Source organism: Lutjanus erythropterus, chromosome 11 (assembly GCF_056507025.1).
Source record: "Lutjanus erythropterus isolate fLutEry1 chromosome 11, fLutEry1.hap2, whole genome shotgun sequence".
NCBI classification, from domain to species: Eukaryota; Metazoa; Chordata; class Actinopteri; order Lutjaniformes; family Lutjanidae; genus Lutjanus; species Lutjanus erythropterus.
This window is the reverse complement of record NC_139327.1, coordinates 35,922,278-35,948,414: the sequence shown is the minus strand read 5'-3', so window position 1 is coordinate 35,948,414 and position 26,137 is coordinate 35,922,278. Positions and strand designations below refer to the sequence as shown.

The 26,137-nt window shown below is 40.0% G+C and overlaps 1 protein-coding gene across 1 annotated transcript in view; it reads right to left on the bottom strand.

Moving 5' to 3' along the window:
• doc2b (double C2-like domains, beta) overlaps positions 1–24,676 on the bottom strand; it is a 103,571-nt gene extending 78,895 nt beyond the window's left edge. The window contains exons 1-2 of the mRNA XM_084730664.1: positions 24,658–24,676; positions 22,300–22,379 (exon numbers count right to left, since the gene is read on the bottom strand). Of these exons, the coding sequence (XP_084586790.1) occupies positions 22,300–22,379; positions 24,658–24,676 (99 nt within the window). The remainder of the gene's footprint in view (positions 1–22,299; positions 22,380–24,657) is intronic.
• Between the last annotated feature and the right edge of the window lie 1,461 nt (positions 24,677–26,137).

Below are 26,137 nucleotides of genomic sequence, written 5' to 3'. Positions count from 1 at the left end.
AAAAACCCACGTTTACTCCACCAAGTCAAATAGCGGGGGTGCAAAAGGAAACCCTAGATCAGCAAAGAGCAAAACTCTTGTAAGATTTGTGTTTCTTCATTGTGCACGTTGTACAAAAATATGTTTTATAATGTAACAACACTGTGGTTAAGATACTGTTAGGTTTAGGGACAAAAACACCCACTTAGGGTTTGAATTAAAATGGTCACTCTTGACAGATCTGGGGTTCCCCTCTAGACACGACCTGTTTCTACCTACCTTCAATCTTTGTGCTCCACTAACCATGGCTTAATTTGAGACATTACAGCGATATCCATCTTCTCTCTCATCTCACTCCCATGTTGAACTATATTAACCTTTACGCTGATGACGCACAAACTTAACAATACAGGATCTAAACAAAAGGCAGGAAAAAAAGCCTCAGGCCAGTCTTGACAGCACCAGAATTAACTGTTAAGATATGAATCACAATTGATTTTTGCTTCGGCCCTGACACAGCAGCTACTCACTTAATCCTTTCTGAACAGCCTTGTGGGAACGACATTTCATCAATATTTGGAGCTGAAATGTGACAAGTTGAACAATAAAAATAAAGTATTTCTCAGATTTTTCAGGTGTTAGTGTAATGCCAGGTTTACAAATGAAGACAAGTTGTTTTATGACGCTGTTTAATGTAAAAACCAGTGGCATGAAAACAGATACAAACAAGGATAATGAATATAAAAGAGCAGAAACGTCTCTAAGAAGCAGAGCCAGTGTGTGTGTGCGTGTGTGTGTGTGTGTGCTCCCACACACACAATTGCGTGGGCGTACCGGGCAATGAAAGGGCAGTCTGCAGAAGAAGGAAGAGAATGAAAGACTGCAGTGGAGTGTTAAGGTAGGTTGTAGTGTAGGCGGTGCTGAATAAACAGGTCTTGGATCTCCAATTGAATAGTGAGACAGCAGCTGATTCACTGATAAGGCCAGCAAACGTTTTTCTATGAAGGGAGGCGGCGCCTTACACAAAGACTCTTCATGCAGCTATTTACTTAAAAATGTGCGGAATGATGAGGAGGGATATGACCACCCTGAGAGAGAGGAAGTAAAGGAACAATTTATCAATACGTGAGGTCAACTGAAAGCGCTGTAAAAAGAAAATCTGACAATTTAGTGACTAGGGCAGCCGAGAAGATACTCGATGATTCAAATCATTATTCTTCCAGCTGAGTAGTCCTTTTTTTTCTTTGGTCAGTCAGTGTGCATTACAGGTACAATATAAAACAGATAGAAGCTTACAGAAATGCATAGAACATTTCAATAAGTAATTAAAGGGAATCATGTATATAGTTTCATATTAGCTGGCGCACTTATTTGTAAAAAATCCTTGTGACAACACGCTCTGGTGGTTCAGTGATGAAGTGTCAGCGTTTGTGTTTTAGCCACGTCATTGCAGACAGAGCAATGCGCCAGCATGACAGGCTGTAAACTTTACAAACTGAGGGTGGGTTGCACCACCTGGTCTTAACTACACCTGGTCCTGACTGCTAAGTCGGTCTTAGCTAAGACCAGTCTTTAGAATGGACTTTAGGTTGGTTGCACCAAGCAGACTTAAGCCTAGTCTTAACTATGCCTGGTCTTAGTGATGCGCTTTCATGTGAATGCTCACGTTATCGCAATTATTGGCTAGCAGCGCATGTTGCTATGAAACACTTTAACAATCTCCCGTTAACTCGCTACTTTGTCATCATTAGCGGCATCTTTAAATATGGAGGATCAGAGAAAGAGGAAGTGAAACATCATGGACATAGAGATGAGCTGTACAGCCGACACAGAGCCATGCTGACAGCCAACCAACAAGACAAGACAAACAACAAGACAAGAGGATGCAGTCTGTCTGGAGAGAAATAACAGAGGCAGTTAATGTGATGCCGGACACCTGCTGTAGCAGCCTGCAGAGACAAACTCCACGGGTACTATTGGAGGATGCACATTTTTATTTCCTCTGACTGTGTGAAAATCTGATGTTTTCACATCACAGATGACAAAGACATTCTTTATAATGCGAGTCTTGCTGGTAAAACACACTTATGTAGGCTCATATAGGAATTTACTGTCGTGCACTGCACTGTGAAATGGTCGAATTGTCCAATATTCATATTGTGCGGCCAAATTTGGTTTGATGAATCTTAGTCAGGGAAAGCTCTTGTAGTGACAGAATCTTGATCCAAATTTGATCAATACGGTCTAATTTTACAGTTTGATCCGAGTTTCGGGAGGCTATTTTGGAAACCAGTAGCACAATGACGGCTGCTTGGTTGTGTCTAGGAGGGAACCTCAGACCTACAAAAGGTGTTGCTAGAGTGAGTATTTTAACCAGACACAGGAAATGCAGTAACAGAATCTTGATCATTATTTGATCAGCACTGCCTAGTTTGACAGTTTGATCTGAGTTTTGTGAACCCTGTGTGTTGAACTGGACAGACCTGTCAATCACATGGTAGCCCCGCCCAAAAGCACATGTCTATGAATGGGAACAAAACTGAGAGTCATGCTGCAAGGAAAGTTGAAAGTGGCGATTGAGACCATAAAATCTTTAGGAAACTGTCATAAATCAAGTGAGAAGTGGGCTCATTTTTGTATGAGACTCCATACAGTGACTTCTTTTTGCAACCAGTAGAGTCACCCTCTGCTGGCGATGAGAAAGAATGCAGGTTTAAGGGACTTCTGCATCACTTTTCAGACCTGAAAGCTCCGTCCACTTCTTCCTCTGCTCTCTATGGTGCTGACTAGAGAGGGTATCAAAGTTTAATTTAGAGAAGGTTAGAAATAAGTGTGATTAACATACAATCATTTACATATTATGAGCTAAGTGGGAAACTGGTCAGTTTTAGCTCCACTTCTTACTTTACTTCATGCTGTTTAAAAGTTTCATTACTGGAAGGTTTATTATGTTAATTATTAACGTTAGAATAGCCTCTGCTCCCTGCAGTCTTTCAGTGGCCAGACTGTTAAACCAAACTCCATTCAAAAAGCAGGAGTTTTATGGTAGGGATGTATATTTTCACTGTAAAGCTTTAGTTTCACCATCACTAAGACTCTTTTCTGATTCACGTTGATCTACAGGCACAATCAGCACACATGCCATTGACTCAGTAACATCTGTGATGAAGTGTTTGCCGCACACCTACCTACTGTCCTTTTCTCTTTTGGGATGTATAGAAAATTCTAAACTGATGTTTTATGGTTTTGTCAGTTTGGTACTGGCACTTAAAGTGCTTCTTCTCACCCTAAAGGAAGTGGCCTGCTCTGCAACAGTTCAGGCCACTGAGCAGGATAAGTTGGGGGACAAAAACAAAACCTTTGAAGATCTAAAAGTACTGGATCCCATCCCAGAATGCAACCACACATCTTTTCTTTAGACTCTCCCTACCTGGCAAAAACCCCGTCTTTCAAACTTGTTATAACTAAAACATACTTTTGCAATAACCCAGTGGAAAGACGACAGTATGTTGTACTGAGCAAAGAACACAGACTGCAAAGTTTTGAAAAACTTGGATAACGATGCTGAGCTGAATCCTACTGTGAAGGAAGCAAATGGCCCTTTTTGGCTTCGATAACTTTTCCAAGAACCCATGAACGTCTTCAGGAAATCCACCTCCAGGTTCATTACAGGAACGTACTCGATGCCCCTCACCAAATCCATGCAATCACGGCAGTGCTTTTTGTTTGGCCACAACCCACTGAAGTAAAGTTTGAAGTGCATAACATTGCTGATTCAACATGTGTGCAACATTCATTCAACAATCTGACCAGCAGTTTGTTGAGATATCTTGCTGTGCACCAAACAAACTGTTGACAGATGAATAGACGATCTGACAGACTGACGCATATCGCCAGGTCCCGCTGCTACGGAGGCAAGAATGATCAAGGAAAGGGATCCATCTTCACTCTAGACAACTAGACTGAACAAGCAGCAGGCAGCCAGGCCAATTAGAAACCTTCTACATCTGAACACAGCAGGGACGGATCTACAGAAATATTCATGGGGCGGCAAGAGGGTTGCATGGAGACTTTAAGGGGTGGCAGACATATATATATGAAGATTTTATCTAAAAAAATTTACATATATCAATATTTGCTTGGAAAGCCCCCAAATAAAGTTATCTGAACTCAAAAACATTATTGTGTAATGAATATAAATATCTAAAGGTGGCAACAGAATATTTCTGAGTCTTTAGACATTTTTCCGAGCACATCTTTTTAATTAACGTAAGCTACTTAACTTAAAATTAGTGTTTTGCTAAAGACCTTATTAGGATGTTCTGCTTTTATAGGAAAGAAGACAGCTGACTGAGGTACCAAACTTGCTCAACTGTTATTAGAGAATAGAGCAAAAAGTGGACGGGACACAGGAAGGGTCAATAACGTCACATATACTCTGTACTTCTATTGTTGCCAGCGATACAAGATATCCAGAAATGCTGATTAAAAAGCCTTTGACAAGTCCTTGCACATGAGAGAAATCAGCCTTAAGGACAATCTTGCAGTTCAGGTTACAGTGCGTCAATTAATAAATGCTGCAGCTTCTCAAGACCTAGAAAAGTCCCGTCTGTTGTTTCCCAACTGCTGGAAAGGTAAAGGATGTTAGCCCCGAAGTAAGCTAAGCAGAAAAGGCCTACAGTGTTGGCTCTGGTGCACTCCTATGTCTTTCAGAAGGATTGTAATCCAGTCTTGAACTACAGCATCTTTTTGGCATATATAATGTAAATATATCCATAATGATAAATCCAACAAAGAATGTGATTAATTACTAATTTTTTGGGTGTTGGACCAATCAGAGGCCGTGTTCCTGACCTGTCCTGTGTAACACCAGTAATTTTAAATGCACTGCCCAACACAACAACAACGTGAGAGTACAGCGACGACCGTAATGAACTCAAACCTGCAGTTGCGCCTGTGGGTTTCCACTGAATGAAGCTTGGAAAAACCCACAGAACCACTCAGTAAAGTTCAACAGTTCACTTCTTCTCTCTACTGCCCTCAGGTTAACCCCAAAACTCCCTCCTCATGGGAACATCAATTAAGGCAATTGAAGGTGTGCACTTAGCTGGAAAACAGTTACCTATACCCGACCATTACAAATATAACATGAGTGACATTTAATGAACTAACTGATCTGAAAGTACCTGCACATATTCCTTGTAGTTCCTTCTACAGTAAATGAATGAATGGTTTTGCGATTTTAATTATCTTCTTTTAGAACCAGCGTCAGTGAATTGCATTTAGGCTCCCACACTGTCCAAAACTAGGGTGGCAGCTGGGGCGGCAAGGCATCTTGCAGGGGTGGCAAGCTGCCACTTCATGCCACCCGGATAGTTCCGCCTCGAACACAGAAAGATGTAAAACAGACCTTGGATCAGCTATGATCAAGTAAGATAATTGGAAAAGTCGGGTGTGAGGAAAAACCTGTTAGAAGCAGTGATGTGGTGCCAGCGCAGTGCTGAAAGCCTTCCAGGCTGTCCGAGGTCCAGGAGATTGAAGGCTGCCACAGGGCCCTTATCAGTAGTTAATAGATTGTTTCCTATTTTAAATGAAGACGGAGGAGATCCAGAGCGAGTGAGTTACAACAGTTGGCAGTTGTTGTCTTTTTTTTAAAGAGAGGTGTAAGATTGTAAATTTGCCTGTAATTTTATGAAGCACAGAGCTGAATAACCAGAACAAAGGCAGAGGAGCAGGGACGGCATCTTTCCATACAGATAGGCCTCCCGCAGCGAGCCGTACTGTGGATGATTTTATGGTTGTGCGGTGATGTGCCGAGGCATAACAAGCTACGAGGATGCAGCAGAACCGAAGTACAATGACGGAGACTGTCTCGTCTTGCCTGATTTTAGGGGGCACTGCAATGCTGCTGCATGAGGGAGTGAAGAGTTCTTTATTCAGCCGAGGTGACAGGAGCCAAAGAAAGTGGCGGGGGGTTACTTTGTGAGATTTGAAATGGTACAAAATAAGAATGCAGGGCTATTTTATGTTGGCATCAGGTGAATAGCTGATGTTTGCTTGTACTGCAGTAGGCAAAGCTCCTTCACAACAAATAAATTCATGCTTTTATTTGTGTGTGCTACAATGTGTTTTTGCTTCTTGTAATTTTGTTCAAAAACATGTAGTGGTTTAATAATATATTCCTGATGAATTCAGCCTCCTATCATTTCTATTTGCATATAAAACATAGTACTGAATAACCTTGTGAAATGCTTTCACTATTTTGTGTTTTCTAGGGCAGAGTGAAATGTAAACAAATTAACACTGAGTTTCTGGCATAAATCCTTTTTTAAAAAGGTTCTGCTGTCTTGTAAATTTCCGTATGTGCAGGGCAAGAAATGCGCACAGCATCTGGATCAAACAAGCCTATAAATGCATAGAAGAGTGCAGATTAACCCAAACCCTTAAGCCTGATGGAGTCAATGTGACAAGAGCAAACATCTTATCTTGCTTTGCAAAATCTTAGCTCATCACTTGAAAACAAAACACAGAGATTTTAAGTTTCCAGATGGCGATAAAGGGCTTTTAAGGAGAATATCAGCAACGAAAAAGAACAAACAGCCATTCATTGTTCTATTGCATTATTGTCCTAACGGAGTCTTTATCTTAGAGTGTTTTCACAGCATGTCATCAGTCTGGAGGGTGGCCATGTTGGAGATACTTAAAGCAAACAAGGCATCTGAAATCTCAACTCTTCCTGATGATTTGCTGCTTTTAGATGTGGTCGTGTTACAGTGTTCAGGAAGAGAGTTCATGTTAACCCCTTCCCCCATGGTATTTGCGACCTTGTAAGTAGAAATCGAGTTCCTGTTTCTTAATTACAAGTTTACTTGTTCCATTTGAAGGCAGCAACTGTCTCTCAACATGGTCAATTTTTGTTTTGTCTTTTGAGAATAACTAGTTTCTCATCAGCTGATTTCATTAGTGAATTCGTTAAAAAGGGGCGTTTTAACTGAAAAAAGCTGTTCTAGTAGAAAACCAGGAACAAAATCCTAAAAGTCGTTTGATTCCAACGGGCACGGCTGCGTCGCGTCCGCCAGTGCTGATCGCTGCCATTCTACACAATGCTTATGATTCCTGATTACGTCTCATCCTGAACTCTCTTTTGATCAGCACATTACAGAAGTCATCAAGATTGCCTTTTTCCGCCTATGCAACTTTGCTAAAATCAAACTAGAATCTTAACTAGAACCAAAATTTTGATCATATTACAACAATCCTAGCCTCCTGTCATCGGCTTCTTGTGCGTGTCCGATCAGACTTTAAGATGCTCCCAATGACTTACAAAATTGTGAATGGGCTCGCTCCGTCCTGTCTCTCGGATCTCATTAAATATCCCATCCCATGCTCTTCGCTCTCAGAACACTGGGCTTCTTTGTGTCCCCAGAGTTAAAGAGAAGAGCCTCGCCCGCCTCCTCTGGAATAACCTCATCAGAAAATCGACTCAGTTAAAGCCTTTAAATCCAAACTTTTTACTCATCTGTGTCCCTTAACTTATAAGTAGTGCTTATACTTTAATCAGGTCAGGCCTCACCTGTTCACATTAACCTTTCCGGGGGTCAGGGTCGGTCTCAATGAATCTCTTAACTCTATTAATTATAGTCCAAATTTGTCCTGCCAACGAGAATAAAACTACTCTCAAACTCTTGTTTTTTGCTTCTGCTTCCACATGAGTTCTTGCTGACATCATCAACAGCTGCTCACAAATTCACATATGTAGTCAGTGTGCATTTAAAAATGAGTACAACAGTCTGAATAGTGAGTTGGAGCCATAGACTGTATATTAAATAGGCTGTAATCCTGATTTAATATATGATCTATAGTTCAAGCAAGTTGTTTCCCTTTGCCTCTGCCCCCTTCCTCCCCTGACACGGCAGAGACAGGCAGGCTGCAGGAGCTCCACAGAAGTGCAGGATGCATGCGATATCATAAATTGACAAAAACAAGTGACAATGAGTCCTCCACCGTAAGTTGATCAACTGTCAATTATCTGTTATTGTAACATTAAACCCAGCATCCAAAGTCCACTGACATTTTGCTTAATTTAACCGTTGGAAACATCTGTTCCTTCTAATAGATTATTAATGATTGCTTAAGACTCATAAACAGACAGTTCAACATATTAGCAAACATTCAGCATTAATTTGAACTTAATTTGATAAATGTGAAACTGACATACAAAACAGTTATTCCCGTCCAGAATGGAAATTTTAAAAGGGGCACACAGCAGCTGCAGCATTCGTGTCAACTAAACATGTTTTCTTTTTCTCTGATGACACAACATGGTCGTTTTATGGTTTATTATATATTACAGATTTCTCCTGTCACTGCTTTTTAATCAGCAGATGACAAAGAAAGATTCAGCTATGGGTGAAGCCTCAAACCCCCAATGTGTTTAAAAGGTAATGTCAACATTTTAAAATGTAGTTTTAACATACTTGCACTGTGTTATAAAATACCAGTCATGATCGTGGTTCCTCCAAATGCAACATGTGATCCAGCCAACCTCCGCTCATATATAAATATTCTGATCAATAACACCAACTCTCCTGTGGATGCCTGATGCAGTGACACTGAGCTGCAAACAGACTCTGGAGAGGATCTGTGCCTTGATCTATATTGGCATATTCATAATAATGAAGCACTATTGTCATTACAGAATTTGGACATGCAGTTCAATCAGTCCAATTAATTATTGACTTTGTAGCTCTGAAGATCTCTGCCCTCTAATTTTCTCCTCTTTTTGTAGCATGAGGAGGCTGTAAAGTGAGAAATCTGGGCAACAATCACTGTATTCGAGTTGATTTGGCTTGAACATCTATACACAGGTAAAAAGAAACACACAATATGTGTGCTCTGCTCCGGTTTCAACAGAATTCAGTTTGTCAGATACAAAAGAAAGTCACAAAGAAAATGTCCTTTACCTTGTAGTCTTAAAACCAGTGACATTCTTGAGTTTTACCAGTATGAACCTATTGTATTATCTAAAAAGCTCTGTTGGTATCTGAGGTCTTAAGAGTCAGGCCTGTGAGTCATTCTGTACAATTCACTAAAATCTTACCAAGGCAACAACTCTGAAAGCGAAACATCTAAAAAGGCTGACATTTGAAGACCAAGGGCGGCTATTTCATGGTTTCAGAGTGACATAAGCATAGTAAAAGCTATCAGTCTCCAGCGCACGGTACGAGAGTGGACAATGTGCAGCTGCCAGAGGAGTGATGACTAAGATTACAACATGGGAATTAATTACAAAAAATTGTGTATATTTGTCAGCCTGCGGGGGGAAAAGTGTCACAAGACTCTGGTACTACGCTGCTTATTTCTCACCTAAAATGTTTTCAGAAACATTTTATTGACTGTTTGGCTGTGAAATGAGAAAGACTGTAACCAGGCAGCCACCACTCTGGCTTGCAGGTCAGGTGATCCCTTCTAGACATGCAAGCTCAATCTCGTGACATTGATCATTTTAACCTAAACTATGATCTTTCTCTAAGCATAACCAAGTGCTTTCTTTTCATAAACACACCCAGATCGTAAAAGCACTGTTATATTATAACATATAAATAGTTTGTACAATGTGCACAATAAACAAAGACACAACCATTTCCAACAGAGACTCCTGAAACTCAGATAAAACTGTCAAAATTAAGCAGTGTTGATCAACTGTTACTGCTTCACCTGCTTCATGCCTAAAATGTTTTCAGAAACATATTTTAGTTCACTGATTATCTGAGATGTGATAAAGTTACTCACAAGACCTCCGTATTGAAAACAGACGCAGGGAAAACCAAAAGGGACTCGCATGCACAACGTCTGTCTTGGCGAAACAGATATGAGTGAATAACAATAAAAACACAGCGAGTGTAAGTTTGTCTTCTTTTTCGTTGCAGATAGTTGTTTGCTGGCTTCTAATGAGGCTGAATTTTTTTTGAATATTTAGAACCTTTAAATTTTGGCAGCACAAAAAGACCCATGAATATAGACTTAAGAAACTTTAAAGCATGTAGTTTTGCATCTATGATAAGCACAGGGGCTTTGTCACAATGCTGAATCTCATTAACTAACATTGACTAGACAGTGACAGACAACAGTGGTTATATTTTAATTTGATAAAAAATTATTGCTTTTGCAATTCAGTAATCTCTGGACATTGGTAAGAACATGTCTCTTCCCATCCCTTGCTTTTAACTGTGTTTGCGTCATGATGATCCTCTACATCCTGACCACTGCAGCCAACAGAGATGGAGTCCATGGAGAGGAAGTGCTGTTAGCTATTTCTGTCTCTCTGAACGTCTTACATGCATGTGCGCCCCTTTAAATCAATTAAAGCCTTCTCCGAGGGGCAAAATTGACTTATTTCCTTCATGCGAGCTATTACAATGGATGTGGCCTGACCCTCTCAGTGCAGCCGGCAGCCTGTTAAGAAGGTGAAGCTACAGATGAAGTCATGTTAGTTAGGTAAAAAGTTGGTGACTGGCACTGCAATGTTAGAAACTAGTACACCATCAATTTAACATCATTATCCAGACTGCGGAGCATTGTGTTCTGGAAGAAAAGTGCTTCCTGAATAAGTACTTTCTCTTTCTAATTACTGTTATTACCAGGCGTTATATGGTCGCTAAAGCAGTTCCATGCAGTGCTGGACAGTAGGGCTTTACTGTAATTGCGTTACAAAAGTGTTATTACTTTTCAATGGAAGCACTAAGACGAGAGTGAGAAAAACAAGTTCTGGTGGTCCATTTTACAAATCTGACAGATGCTCTTAATATGGGTTCCAAAAGGGTTCTCCCTGTAGGGCTGATGTTCTACCCCGAACTGTTTGCTTCTGAAGAACCCTTTTGTGAAGAAAGTGCTAAGGGTTCCATTAAGAACTCAATTTTTGGAAGAATGAGTTCTTCAAGGATTTCAACAGTCATTGCTCAAAGGTTCAAGAGGGTTAAGATCCATCTGAGTGTGTTCTAGACAGAATCCTTGGAATATAAAGGGGTACTCAGAATATTAAAAAGTTCCTGGCAGAACCCACTGAGTGTGTTCTCGAATATAAAAAGGTTCTCAGTAGATTCCTTTGAGTGTTTTCTAGATAAAACCCTTTGGTCAAGAGCTCTTTGTACCATAATATAAAAGGGTTCTCAGCAGGTTCTAAATAAAGGCACTGGAATATTAAAAGACTTTTGGTTGAAATAGAAATAAGAGCAGTCCATCGGTTTGTTTTCCAAGATGTTCACCACCTCAAACCTTCACCAAAATACAGAGGTTACGGCTCTGGCAAGAATTTGTTCACTTTGAGGAAAGTGGAAGTTGTGACAGCCAGTTATGTGTGAGGCATTTTACAGTGGACTGATTCAGCAGCTAGCTAACGTTAGCTACATGAAGGACAAAATGGGCTGATTAACGTTACTATACGAAATCACATCAACCTCACCTTCAACTCTGGGTCAAATTTTCTGCTCACTTAGCTGCTTACTTGCCAATTCTCCTGATTTTCCCTACAACCTCCCATTTTTCATTGCCCTCTCCAGGAAAAAAAAAGGTCTATGACACCGAAAATTTTGTTTTGAAAGTATGTTTTAGCTTCTGTTAGCAGGCTCAGCAGCCTCCCAGTGAGCAAAACCGAACCAGAACTGAACACAGCCTCCGAGACCAACAGGGGAGAACGTACTGAGGTCATTTACAGTTTCCTGATGCTTTCCTGAGCATGCTGATAGCTTTACTTTTTGCTAAAGAAGCTCTGCAGTTAGCATGGTTAGCTGTGCAGCTAAGTTAGCTGACTCACCCTTAAATACCAGGTGTCAAATGTGGCAAGAAAACCACCTCTGTACTGTATTTCCTGTCCTTCCTGTATGTTTTTACCAGAGATTTCCATTGCATGTGGACTTTTGGTCAGTGCTTTTAAAACTTTTTTGCCCATGGCACACCAAAGGGCAGACCAAAATCTAAAGGCACACCTGTCTTCACATTCATGCAAAATAGCCTCCATAACTAACCTAAGCAGCAGAGGCAATGAGTGACCTACTAGCCAATCAGAGGGGGAAAAATAGCTGTCAATCAATGAGGGCCTTTGATGTGTCACACTCTTCATAATTCCCACCATCTGGCAACTGTGCATGTGGAAAAAATTTGGGTACGCTTTGATGGAAAGTTTTTAATGGATTTTTTTTTTACGGTATAGAATTTGCCTCTGTATTGGGAAATAAATGCATGCATTGCAACAATAAAACAAAGTTAGAATACATTAAAAAGTTTTCCACAGTTGTATATTGCACAGCACACCAGTGTGGCTCAGCACAGCATTTGGAAACCACAGCTTTAGGGCATAAACACACACTGGAGAGATTTAGAAAATGGATCACCAGATTATTTTTCTCGCTTGCCTCCCGGGGATTCTATACTTTTCTCAGTATAAAGTATTGCATACAATTTTTATAGTCAGTTATTACATTCGCTACTAATCCTACTATGTTACATACCTGCTTTTCCCAGACAATAAACTACAGATGCAATATACTCTGCTGTAGTAAACAGGTGCGCTGAATATTTGAATTTACATCATATCCTCCTCCAATATTTTGCACAACTGCAAAGGAAACTCTTAAAATACAGACTGCATAAGATCAAAACACTTTTCTTGCATTTCACCAGGGCAAAGTAAATTATATTTACTCAATAAGAAAAATACTCTTTGATTGTTTAGCACCTAAAAATGGAGGCAACAGTAGCCCTTTTATCTGTTTTTTTTTAGTTTCTATGTGTGTTAAATGGAGACAATGTAAATTGACAACATTACAAAGCCTTTTGATGCACGCTGCACAATGGAAGAATATTTCTTCTTCATCTGTCAGCAGAGCTTTTTAGACAGCGGCAAAGAAGTTCAATGTCTCTGGTACATAAAGGGAGGTTTCATTATGATATACTCATCTAAATTGAATCATTCATGTAATGAGTAAATAGCCATTAGTATTCTCTTAATAATTCTAGATTTGATTGACATGATAGTCATTACTGTTTGTAATGACACCATTTGTGCCCACACCCAGAGCTTAATTGAAACACTATTTGATGTCTCTGTAATGTCTTTGGTTCAAATGGAATGCAATTCCCCCCCCAGCAGTGATTTGCTAGCATGATGCCAGCGTGGACATAAAACAAAGTTCACTTTGACAAAGTAAATACCCCTATTTATCTCACACGGCAAAAAAAACCAAAAAAAAAAACCAAAAGATCTTACAGGATAAAGGACAAGTCTCATGTTGTAAAAAAAAGAAAAAAGGATTGCAACAGTCATTTTTGCCATGTAAAAGTAACCTTCATTAAAATGAAATAAAAGCTAATTATAAAATAGTTCTGGCTCTCAAACTGTTGACACGCCAAGGTGAGGAATTTAATTAAATGTTAACAAGAGGGAGTCTATGGGCTATTTGTGCTACTACCTTCATCTTTATTGCATGGTTCAGAGCTCTTCATTTCCACTTACAAATTAATTCAAAAGCAGATTACTGAGACGAGCTGGAAAGAAACCCACGGACTTCTTACTTTATGTGTATTCTACATTATCTAAACTGCTGCACTACACACTTAGAAATATTTAAAGGGTTTATCAGTGTCCATTCACGCTATTCTTTTTGTAATAAAAGAGCGGGAAGAAAAAGGAGAAAAATTGAAAATGCAGAAGCAGTGATGATTGGCGGCTTAATTGAAGGGCAATAATGCAGGTAGTGTTTTGTCTGCATTGTGCTGGGTGGGTAAATGAAGGGACTTGGATGCTGTATAAAGTGTGGAAAGGTTTCTTGCTGCAGAAACTCTTATGCAATAACTGTCCAGCAAATTACTTTTAATGTGGCATTTTACATGACATGTTTTAACAAATGTGAGAGTGCTAAATTGTCCTGAGCCACATTTTTTAGCTTATTCAAATCAAACATTTGCAGTTATAACAATGGCGAAGACCAGGGGGTCTAAAAGGAAAATCTGAGGTAGGCTCTCATCACACAAAGCAATGGAATAGAAAGTCTTCCAACTTTTGAAGTCCTCTGATTGTTCAGTTTTTAGAGGGAGTGTGTAACATTTAAAAAAAATATATTCTCCTAAATGAATTTACCAAGAGGAAATCTGAAAAGAACAAAGGACCTATGATGCATCCCTGAGGAACTCCACATGTGATAGTAGGTAAGGAGAAATTCCTCTGACTATTGATTACTTAATCAATAATTACTTAATTTGAATGCACTGAGGCAGAGGTGAGGTCTAAATCTCAAATATGAGAGTAGTACTGGCGACTTGTCCAGGGTGTAAATGTGTTCTCATTACATGAAGTAATGGGATAGAAAGTTACAACCCATGCAACTTTGGACGTCCCCTAGAGTCAGATTTGACTGAGTGTCGTCAGCATAACAGTGAAAAAATATACTTCTAAATGAAATTACCAAAAGGAAACACGTGAAAAGACCTGTGATGGATCTGTGTCCCCCCAGAATTACGTTCACATTGGACAATTCTGCAACCAGTGGTAGGAAATATTCAATGTTTTCTTTTTTCTATTGGGGGAAATAGTTTATAGTTGTTTTAACATGAAGTGCGTTCATAAAACCGACCACATCTGAACGCACCACAAACCGTTTAGCCAATGGGAGGCCTTATGCTCCAGGGATCCTGTCTGGAAGCGGAAGCAGCGTTTCAGCGTCGGCACAACGCCGGCGGGTGTCTGAGCGCTGGGTGATAAAACAATCTCATTAGGGGATTGTGACAATTTGGACAGATCTAACAGCTTCTCACACAGCAGAAATAACGCAAAAATAGCCTGTCAGTCTGCTGTCTCTCTGCCTCTGATCTCTTCCTCCCTGTCTGTGTCACTGCCCCTCCACACACACACACACACACACACACACACACACACACACACACACACACACACACACACACACACTTAACCATTTTTAGCATTGATATCAGGGTTCTTGATATTTTAGAGAAGTAATATTGGGGTTCTTTACAATTTCTGGCGTTGATATTGGGATTCTTGATGATTTTTTTAGCATTAAAGTGTCGGGTCAAGGGTCTTTGTACCACTGCTTGCTATAAATCTGGTGTTAGAAAGCCTTTAGAGAGTTTCCACAGCCTTCCAAGCACAAAGGGAATTATATCAAGGAAGCAAGTTGTCGGTTTCAAATAAGTGACTTTCTATTAAATAACAGAGAAAAACTGGCTTTAAATTGCTTTGCAGCACTAGGCAATCCTTCATTATCCAGTAGCCAAATTGGAGAGGAATCAGACAGAGAGAGGAATTAGCGCACTCAACATTTGAATTAAATGTTGATATTTTGACATTTGGAAACAAAAGAAAAAAAATTAAATATTCTTCAACAGTTTCAGAAGAATTAATGACTAAATGGATGAAAATGGCTCTGGTTTTATGACAGTAATGTCACAAAATTAATTCACTCTCACATTTTCAACCATTCTCTGATGAATACCCAAGCATCCTTTCAGTTTGTCAAAAACTGCAGTTTCTTTTTTTCTTTTTTTTTTTTTTTCTTTTTTTTTTTTGTAGAGCTCTTGTGTATCATTCAGACCATGTTGGATTTTTAGGTTTTTTTCCATTTCGAGAGGGTCAGGGTGATTAAGAGTAGTTGTATAAAGAGATAAGCTGCACTGCATTTCCCACGTACGACACATTATTCTTTTAAAACGCCTCGTTTATTCAAATTCAGGTCAGCTCTTTTTCCTTGTTGGAATAATCATCAGACCAGTGCCCTTTTGCGCCATCCTTTAACCTCTTTTGTTTGCTTAAGTTATGTTGTCTGGTGACCTTTTGTCAGTTTCTGCAATGAGAGCCATTTATTTCTCTGACTAAATGCCAGCAGGGCCATGATATTATATGTGAGCTATCACTGCTGCATCACTATAAACCCCGTCCCCAATGCACTGTCATTCGCACAGTCCCTACCGACTTAAAGGGAGAGTCTGCATTATTTGAGTGGGGTCTACAGTCAGTGTATTAGCTACAGTAAAGTACCAGCATGGAAGCAAAGCCATGAACTGTTGTGGACAGGGTCAGCAAAAAAACGGATTTTAGCCACTTAAAAAAGGTACACCTTAAAAAAATCAATATCAGTTTATGTTCATACTATATTTAGAGTATCTGCACCATTTTACCTCACCACCAGACAGATTTTTCCCAACAGGAAACTGCTGTGACATAAGACAAATATTTTTCTCTTCTCACCAACCAGACTCCGTGCGTGAAATCTGTAATTTCACCTCACAGAATAGGCGAGTTCCTGGTCATTTTCTTCCCCTTAAGAATATAGGTTATCTTTTCCACCGCAAACAACAGGACATTTCTCTCAACTGCTGACCTATTCAAGGTTTGGTAGTGTTTTTCCAAGAGAGGGCAATCAGATGTCTCGCTTGTAGTCGGCCCGTGTCGAGGAGGGATTGTTTACTTCTCTGTAATTTTGGGATACCCTGGTGTATTCCCAGAATAAAGACCTGTGGGTTGAGGAGTAACTTTAGGGGATAAATCTCTGCAACAGCTGTGTTGATTTCTCCCCCAAACTTTTAACACATTCCCAAAGACAGTGGACTAGTGTTCCCCTTTCCTGTTTACATTTGATGCATGTATCTGGATTATTGCTATCAATTTTAGGTAGTTTAACTGGAGTTACATAAGTGCGGATTGGGTTTGTGCCTTTGTACAAGCATCCTGACACTTATCCAGTGCAATTTCCACTTGTAAATCCTCCCTCCAGGAATTTCTATCAGAAGATTCTATAAATCCAGAATATTGTTTCATCGTACAGTTGTGTGCTTTAGTTTTCTCCAAAGCAGAAAGTGGTGGCATTATTAGTGAAATGTTCTGGCTGACTAAAATGAAACTTCTGATCTGCATGTACTAAGTAAAAAAAAACAAGAAGAAGCTTTTTTGGAAAATTTTCTCAAATGACATGAGGACTCCATCACTAGGTCTGAAGACATCTTGGATTTTTGCTACACTCTTTTCGACCCATATTCGAAAGTTATTCTTATGTTACTGTACTGTAATTTCTGTAAGTTCCTTCAGGATTAATGAAGTTCTACTTTATCTTATCTTGTAGACACGTAAGAAATTGCTATGTCATATTTCTTAAAGGAGGTTTGGTGTAATATTTTCCCCAGAGAGTGTAGGGAGCTCCAGTGCTTTACTGACAAGTACTGCATGTATATTTTTTATCTACAGAAAAAAAATCCTGCTATTCCTGCCTCCTTGCCTGTCACTAATCTTGTTCCCCCACTTTCATCTGAAACTAGGCGCCCACTTGCCATCTACTGCAGATAATACACTGACTATGGATAAGTACCTCATACAACCCCACTTAAAAAAGTCTGAACTATCCCTTTAAGTATTTATTCCTCCAGATCTAATCAGAGACATGGTTAATTGAGTTTTGCTCCGTCACAGTTACTATCGAAGCTGCTGCAGCTTTGGCAGCAAGAGCAACAAAAACAAATCTGGAGCTCGAAAGACCATTAAGGGATTTAGCAAACAAATTAAATCATGGAAATGGGTGTATACAGTATTTGAGAGAGAAAAAGCTTTTTCTCTGGTTGGCTAGGCAGCAGCCGAAAAGTCCAGGAGCAGAGTCGTATAGAAAATAACCACCATAAATCAAGATGGCCTGATGCCCACTCCGCTGTCCAACAGTCCTGCCAACAGCGGCTCCTCTGATGCCCACTTTCCTCCAAACCAGCTATTCAGGCGGACAGATAGGAAGAGTTATAGCTGCTGACGACAGGCCTGGCTGTCAGAGCCACCACTTCATCACAACACACACACAGGGGGCGAATCAGAGAGGACGACACCTCCGGGCTCATAATTACTGTATATTCATTGGATCAAAATTGGCTTTTTATTACAAATTAGATATGGTTCAGTTATAGCAGTCCACCTCCAGTGTGCTGGATATTTGGTTGATTAATACTATGTAAGAATTCATCAATGATACCTTGGTCGTCCGTAGAGAGCCTGTAAACAGTATTGATTCACCTGCAACATTAATCTACTCGAGTGCCCCCTGGATTTGCAGCCTATTTCAGCTCCTCAGAGTCACTGCTCTTTCAAACATATATAAATAGACAAATACAAATGGCACTTACAAAGACAGCCTTAAAGGTCCAGTGTGTAAGGTTTGAGGCCCGAGCTCATCTGAGATCGACTGACGCAAAGTGGAAAAGTGCGCTGCGGTCCGACGAGTCCGCATTTTCAGAACCATAGATGTCGAGGGACAGGAACATACAGATTCTTCAGATTCAACTTCCTGCATCTGTGATGGTATGAGGGTGCCAACTGCATCATGGGTAACTGCCCCATTAATGCTGAAAGGCACATACAGTACAGGTTTTGGAGCAACATTTGCTGCCGTCCAGATGACGTCTTTTTCAACAGCGTGGCTTTCTAAAAATATGTGACACAAGAGTCCAAACTTTTCAGCACTTGAAGTCGTACATTGAACAAGGATGAGGAAGAATGTTGCTTTCAAAACTTTACTAATTAGTGTCCTCAGTTCACAAACACGTAGTAAGTGTTGTTAAAAGACAAACAGTGATATATCACAGGCATCAAATTCGGAATGAGTGTATATTTACAAAAAACAGTAACGTGAATGGTGACCAATTTTCAAACAAAAAACTACTGAGAAAAAAAACATTAGGATCTACAATGAAGATTTAGGCTAAAACACCTGGACAAGCAGTACAGAGGCATTTTCTTTTTCTTTTTTGTCTTTTTTTTAACATTGAAAATTGGTCACTATTCGCTTAAATTGAAATGCTGTTTTCTTGTGAAGCTCCAGCAGTGTTTCGTGGACTGGAAAATAAACCCGACCTTCAATCGGCACGAAGGTAAGTAGATAATGACCAAAATTTAAATTTTTGAGTGAACTATCCCTTTAAATATCTCATCTTTGTACTGTATTCAACTAAAAATAGGTCAAAAACTTTTTTGCATTCTTGCATTTATCTATAAAATGTCCAATTTCTTTTTTGACATTGGGTTTGTATATAAATAACTGAGTGATGTCACTGCTCCCTCACATTTCAACCAATCACACGTTCCCAGCCTCTCTTAAGGAAATCACAGGTGCAGCACAGCGTCTTACCCGCCTGGAATGACTCCATCCTAAATGACTCAGAAAACATATTTTCTCAGCTTTTAGTTTTAAAGATTAAAATTAAAACACACAATAAAAACAAAAATATTTCCCTTTCTAAAAGAGTGAAAGACAATTTATTAGGCTGGCATAACGTATGAAGTTTGGAACAATTACTGCTCTCAATAAACTTTTTACTTTTGGACTTCACAAAGCTCTGGAGTTATTGGAAATGTTTTCTGCAGCAGGGATGAAAAATAGCCCGAAGAGCCAGAACGTTTTCACGTCCAACTCTGTGAAATAATTGGATGGTTTTGGTGAGTCTTGTTTTGTTTTTTGTCGAGTTTGAATGGAGTGTGTTTTATGACGAGTTAACAAGCTTGACTGAGGTGAAAGAGTCACTTGAATTCAGAAGTTTCTTTAGAGAGAAACTCAACAAAAGCTCCATTGTTGTTGTTCAGTTTAAAATGTACACAAATTATTCATTTCATCTTTTCTTCCATAATTACTTATTTAATTATTTAGGCTATTTAATAGCGAACACTCCAGGACTCCATATGGGCCCTTATTGTGAATCCTGCACAGCTCACTGTCACCTCCTTGTTAACACAGCCATTGTTTACACGACAATAATATTTTTCTATTACTGTTAGGTATCAAAACACCCCTCCATTGGGTGGTTTTCTTGGTAGCCTACTAGGTCAGTAGCTTTCAAAGTAGGTGAGTGGGCTGTAAAGGGTCCTCTTCAAAAGGAGGAAAGCTGGAACAACTAAAGAAGAAACAGGGTCGCCCCTTTTTTGATCAATAATTATGTATATAAGTGTTGCGTCTGTGCTATGTTGACCTCAGACCGGTATTTTTTAGTGTGTATTAGCGATACTTGTGCTTTTCCTACGGCGGCAACTCAAAATACCCAGCGTGAGAAGGGTCTACTGGCAGCTCCGGTTCATGTTTGCATTGGCAGGCTTTGAATTTTAAATATCTGCAGTAAGGGGTGAGTTTTACTGACAGCAGCTCAACACTAAGACAAATAAAGACGAGGCAGATCTGATCAGAATTAATTAGCGAGTGAGATGAAGTGTTTCTGTTAATGAGGAGAAACTCGGACCAGAGATAACGGCGGTTACGGCAAAGGTACTGTATGTTTTGTACTAATGGAGATGATGATGAAGTATGCTCTGAATTTATCAGAAAAACAATTAATCATGGAGGAACTACATTTGCATGAACAGCAAACAGCAGCACCCACAAATTAACACCTCAAACAGGAGCAGATTAGAGAACAGAGGGTCTTCTCACTACAATGTGATAAAAATATACCCAGAAAACAGAGGAAATTAAACATAAATCATCATATAATACCTTGTCTTTTAATAAAGGCCTCTCTTCAGTTGAGGCAGCGACGGCGTACTGAGGACTTTTTGTCCACATGAGTACCCTCACTTCTCATTGCACACCATCACTTCCTGGTATGCAGCCCTAAACATCCGTGTAATGCTTTATTTATTAATTTATTTTCCCACCAGCACTATGCGAAGACAAGCCTTACTCTGCCATTGACTGGCTGGTGTTTGTTGGTTTGGTTAGTTAGGTTGAATCGTGCCAACCTTATTTTAAATTTCTACATAAAAATACAGACAAACCTGCTGTTTTTACAAGCTGTCATCTGTCCCACTTCATTGATGACAACATCCAGGGGCTGCAGCGCCAGGTTTATACTTTAAGCGACTAGTATTTCTGGTCCCGACTTGCGAGGCTGACGATGTTTAATTGTATATAGAGACCCTGGACTTCCCTTTCCCCGGCCACATCAACCAGCTCTGACTGGGGGATTCCGAGGTGTTCCCGGTCCAGTTTGGAAATGTACTGCCTCTGCCTGGTCCTCGGTCTGCCCCGTAGCCTCCTCCCAGGCGACCAGGTGGCAATCGGCTCTTTTCTACACATCCCCCACGGATGACTGAGATTCTCACCCTATCCTTTAGGGAGATGCCAGCCACCCTCCTGAGAAAACCCCTCAGGGCCTTCTGGCTCAGCTCTCCTTTGGGCACAATACCGAGTGTAATACCGCTCTCGCTACTCCAATAACCCGTCCCATCTCACGCCCCATTGTCCCCTCGCTCGAGAACAAGACCCCAAGGAAGGAGAGTGAGGGGGTGGATTAATCGTGCACATTCCAATTCATTAGCTAGTTTGCTAGCATTTTGCTAACATCGCTTTGCTATATGTGTTTTTTCCAGGTCCCCCAGCAACATCTTTTAACCGTTCTCCAAATTATTTTCGACATAGATGAGTCTAGCACAGCATATCTAAGTACAGGAAACAGAAGTTGACCATTGCCAAGCCTGCTCAACTGTTATTGGGGTACAAGCAAAAAGGGACGGGACTTCGAAAGGGTCAATTCAGGCACTGGGTAGCTACTGGACTCAGACTGTTTTCGACATTTTACACAAAATTCACTATTTTAGCTCTGTTTTGGTCTTCACCAACTCCAGTAAAACATTTCTGGCTCCGTGGCTGCTAGGTGTTTGGCTTTATTCACCAGCTGGTTGCATTACCTTCATCTTTAAAATAAACCGTGGCGATTAATGCCGCTTTAACATCAGGAACACAATTTGCTGGATGTGTATTCTTGTTCTGTTTGTTAACAATATGCTTCAGAAATAATTAATGCTTTCTGAGATGAAAATAGATATATCTCTCCTAGAGAACTGTGGGACGTGTTAAGTTGCTACTGCACAGCCAGTACGTGTAGGCTGACACGTGAGTAGGCTGCTGCAGAGATATTCATCTTTAACAGTCATTATTGATTTTGGAAACATATTGAAAAACTGTCAGTTGGTTTATTGGTCTGCTGTTTGTAATGAATAAAGAGTAGAACTGTCAATACGGCCACAACACTTGGGATCAGTTTAGCTAAATTAAATGCTTTGAACTTATGTTGTAGTTTCCTTATCTTATGTTGGTATATTCAATGTAACCGAAGGCCTGATGCTGACTTTGGCAGTCAGCTGTGACTGCTCACAGACAAACTTGAATTGCTAGTCGAGACGCTTCGTTTTCATTCAGAATACATCTTTCAAAGTCATGTAAGTTATTATCTAAGCAAACCATTCAGAGGCTGCAAATTATCGTCATCATGATCGTCATCGTGGCGACTCACCTTGGCTTTGTTAATGGTGCAGTGCAGTGCATTGTTCTCCTGGTCATACAGCAAACTGAAGTCCAAGGTCCCCAGTGTAGCTGTAAGGAGAACAGAGAGAGAAAAGAAAATCAGTAGCTGGTAAAGACGTTCTCATGGCACACCAACAGGCTCGCTGGGGAGAGAAGAAACAAACCTGCCTGCTGTCATTATTTGAAAGAATGTCCTAAAGGAAACCTTCACGGCACCATAAGAAATGGACATTAAGCTGAATATCGTGTTTCATTAATCTTTTTCTTTGTCTCAGTTTGGGGTGGACAGACTTGATCAATAAAGTAGAAGTGTGTCTGCATAAATAACAGAAGACTTCAATATGTTCAATATTTGTTTCAGATCCTATTTCACATTGATTCACTTCAATGAATGTTTGTGTCCTCATCTTTTGATGCACAGTGCATCTGCAGCACAGCACAGTCAATGTCTAATCAGTGGTATGGAGGCAGTCAGGAAAAATCCATTTGGGGCTGTAACATTTTCGTGCTTGGGCAGGAATGAATTACATGTAATGGGATTATGTAATTTGGACACCAAAGAAAGGTAACTGTACTCCATTACTGTTACAGAAAAAAAGACATAATCAGATTACAGATGCATTCAGTACAAATGTGATTATTAGCAGGATTACAAGTCTCACAACATTGATCTGGTTAGCTACACTTACCAACCGCTAACATTAGCTACAAAGACCAACCGTTAAAGTTAGCTACACAGACAAACTGCTAATGTTAGTTGCACAGACCATCCACTGACATTAGCAAGACAGACCACCTGCACGTTAGCCACACAGACCAAAATGTTACCTGTTAATGTTGCCTACAAAGACCAACTGCGAACATTAGCTATATAGACAAACTGCGAATGTTAGCTACACAGACCAACTGCTAATGTTAGCCACACGTGCCAACTGCTAACACTAGCTACAAAGACCAACACTTAATTGTTAGCTAAACAGGCCAACTGCTAAGATTAGCTGCACAGACCAATTACTGTGTTGGTGACCTGGATGGTGAGTGGGTAAAAACACATGGCCAAGACCTGAACCATTTCATTAATTTACAAATTAATAAACCAGATATAAGCAGAAAACATATTAATCTAGCCAATTTCACCAATACATTACTTTAATATTGTGATACTTGAATTAGTTTACTTACTCCTTTTTTTTAACATGTAATTAGTAACTGTATCAGGATACATTTTTAAAGTAATCCTGACCAATACTGACCATCCTGTTGCTCATAGAGCTTAACTATCGCTCACTTTTGACGAGAGCAAAAAGTGAAAGGACAAAGGCAAAGAACGATGTTTTAAAAGATAAATAAATTCTGTAACATGATGCTGTCTAATGGATCTATTCTTTGTAAGTGGGCAGCTCAAGTGCAAATGTTAAGTAGTGAAAATGGAAAAATTAATGGACATAATGTAATTTTTAGATTAGCTGAACATCTTAGCCTTTAGACTGCATCTTACCAGACAATAAAATTAGCAATTAGAAGTCTTTCTGCTTCTATTATCCACTGTCGAGTTTGCAAGCGTCCACAGACGAAGCAGACAGACAGTTGAAAGTATACTGGTCAAGATTTTCTTTAGGTTTTTCAGGGGCCTGAATGTTGTTAATTGATTTTTCCATTCACAGTTGTGTTTTTTGTTGGTGTGGAGTAATTGTTTCCTTAGCAACCTCCTCTGCTGACTGACACTGTTCACCTCTCAGGCTTTAAATGAGACCCACTTCATTCTGTTTGTAATTAACCAGCTTTTCTTTAAACTCAGAAGCTACCACCACGTCTTACTGAAGCGCCACAGTGCTGAGTAGTGAGCTGAAACAATTAATGGCGTGATTTCATCGTCTGTCCTTTCAAAATGCCAAGTGACAGGGGACTTCCTGGACTGATGCGACGTTGTCAGGATGAAAAACATTTCAACAAACACAACATAGGAGAAGACATGTTGGCCTGAAAGGACCTCACAGGTTCTAAAGGATTGAATCGTTGGTATTAATAACACCCTGTTTCATTCACACTTTATTTATATGAGCAGAGAAAACATTAGTTTTATGGATTTGTAATTGGACTTGTAGCTGCTGTAACCACCACCTCCTCCACTCTTCACGTCCAGATAGATTTGGCTGAAATGCAGTGGATGAGTTGGGTAATTTGGGATGATTTTTATTTATTTATTTATTTTGTGTAGTAGGGCCGCAACTAGTGATTATTTTCTCAATTGATCGATTAATTGTTTGGTCCATGAAATGTCAGAAAATGGTGGAAAATGCTGATCAGAGCTCGATCAGAGCTCAAAATGATCAATGTCTACGCCTACGTCTTTCAGGTCGGGACATTATCGGGCTGATACACCACCATATAACAAACACACAGAAGCCTTTTCTGATTTGACGCCCCCACTGGCAGGAAGATATAATTAATCTGTGACTGAGGGGCAGACAAGAGCTCTATTCTGGAAAAGGGCAAACCTTTGGTGCCTCATTTAAGAAAGAAAAACTGAGCTCTGATGAATAACTTGAGTTTTTACACTCACAGCTTTCAAACAAATTACTCAGGTGTATTCTTTGCAGCCAGCAATGTTCACTTTAATTAAGTGCAATTACAAACAGTTTTACAGGAGACCAGATTTTGGATATCAGAAGAGGATTTTCTTTCTTTTAATGTAACAGTTTTATAGTGGCAGAGTGGAACAAAGAAAGCTATTAAATTGCCCGTTAATGCACCCAAAGTCTTCCACGCTTCAGGCTTTGAAAACAGATGAGTTACAGGGTCTCCTTACCCACCAGACCGGTGCCACATCAATAAACCTGGTATCGATACTTGGTTACCTTCCAGAGCGTTAAAAGCATTAAATCCCACCAGTTTGACTGAAGTCTCTGTTTGTGATTAGAGTATCCTGACTCTCTTAAACAGCAGTGAATCAATGGTCCTCCAGAGAAAGCTGAGCTCATCAACAATGACTGAACCTCTTCACCACCTCCACCCCCAACGCACACAACAAGAAGAAGTGTAACAATCACTGAGTACAGTCACTGCCTGATGCATGATTACAGAAAAATATAAAACCAGAGTGTGAAAAGTTTTTACTCTGCTATGTCCAACACAGCCTCATAGTGGTTTCTAAGAAATTTAATCCATTATATTCATGTACATGGACACAATTTTTCCATTTTTCATGCAACACTCAGCACATCTTCCAAACTAATACATTAGTTTGATTAGTTTGTTCGCATTCTGCTGTCAAGTTAGCAATAATTAATATGCAACAACCAGTTACACTTTCAAAATAAAAGTCAGTCAGACAGCTCATCTTTAAGAATTTTTGTTGCAGCATCAGAACATAGAGTTTGGCGTTTAGGCTCTGACCTCATCGTTCCTCGCAGATTATGTTTACACAGAGATACTGAGGAGTGATGAACACATATCTTGGACCCCCTGTCGGAGCTTGCAGGTGGATGCCACAGTGGTGGTGGGGCTGAATGCGCAGGCGGTGATGCTGATACAAAGCAGTGATGGCACTGCCAGGTGGAGGGAGAGATGAGAGGTTTTAGCAGTTTAAATACACCGCTAGATTGGAAGGGTGCGTTTGGTTTGTACTACAGAGAGTGAAGCGATTGCGGCGCACCTCTGGCTGACTGCCTGAACTAGCTTGCAGGCGTCGCTACATTTATGTTTATTATTATTACACCCTGTGCGATTTGAAAATTGGCACAAACAATCATGATCCACAGAGGAACGATCACGGCCTTTCAGCAGGTTGACATGTGCACAGGAAATCCAACAAGCACACTGCCACA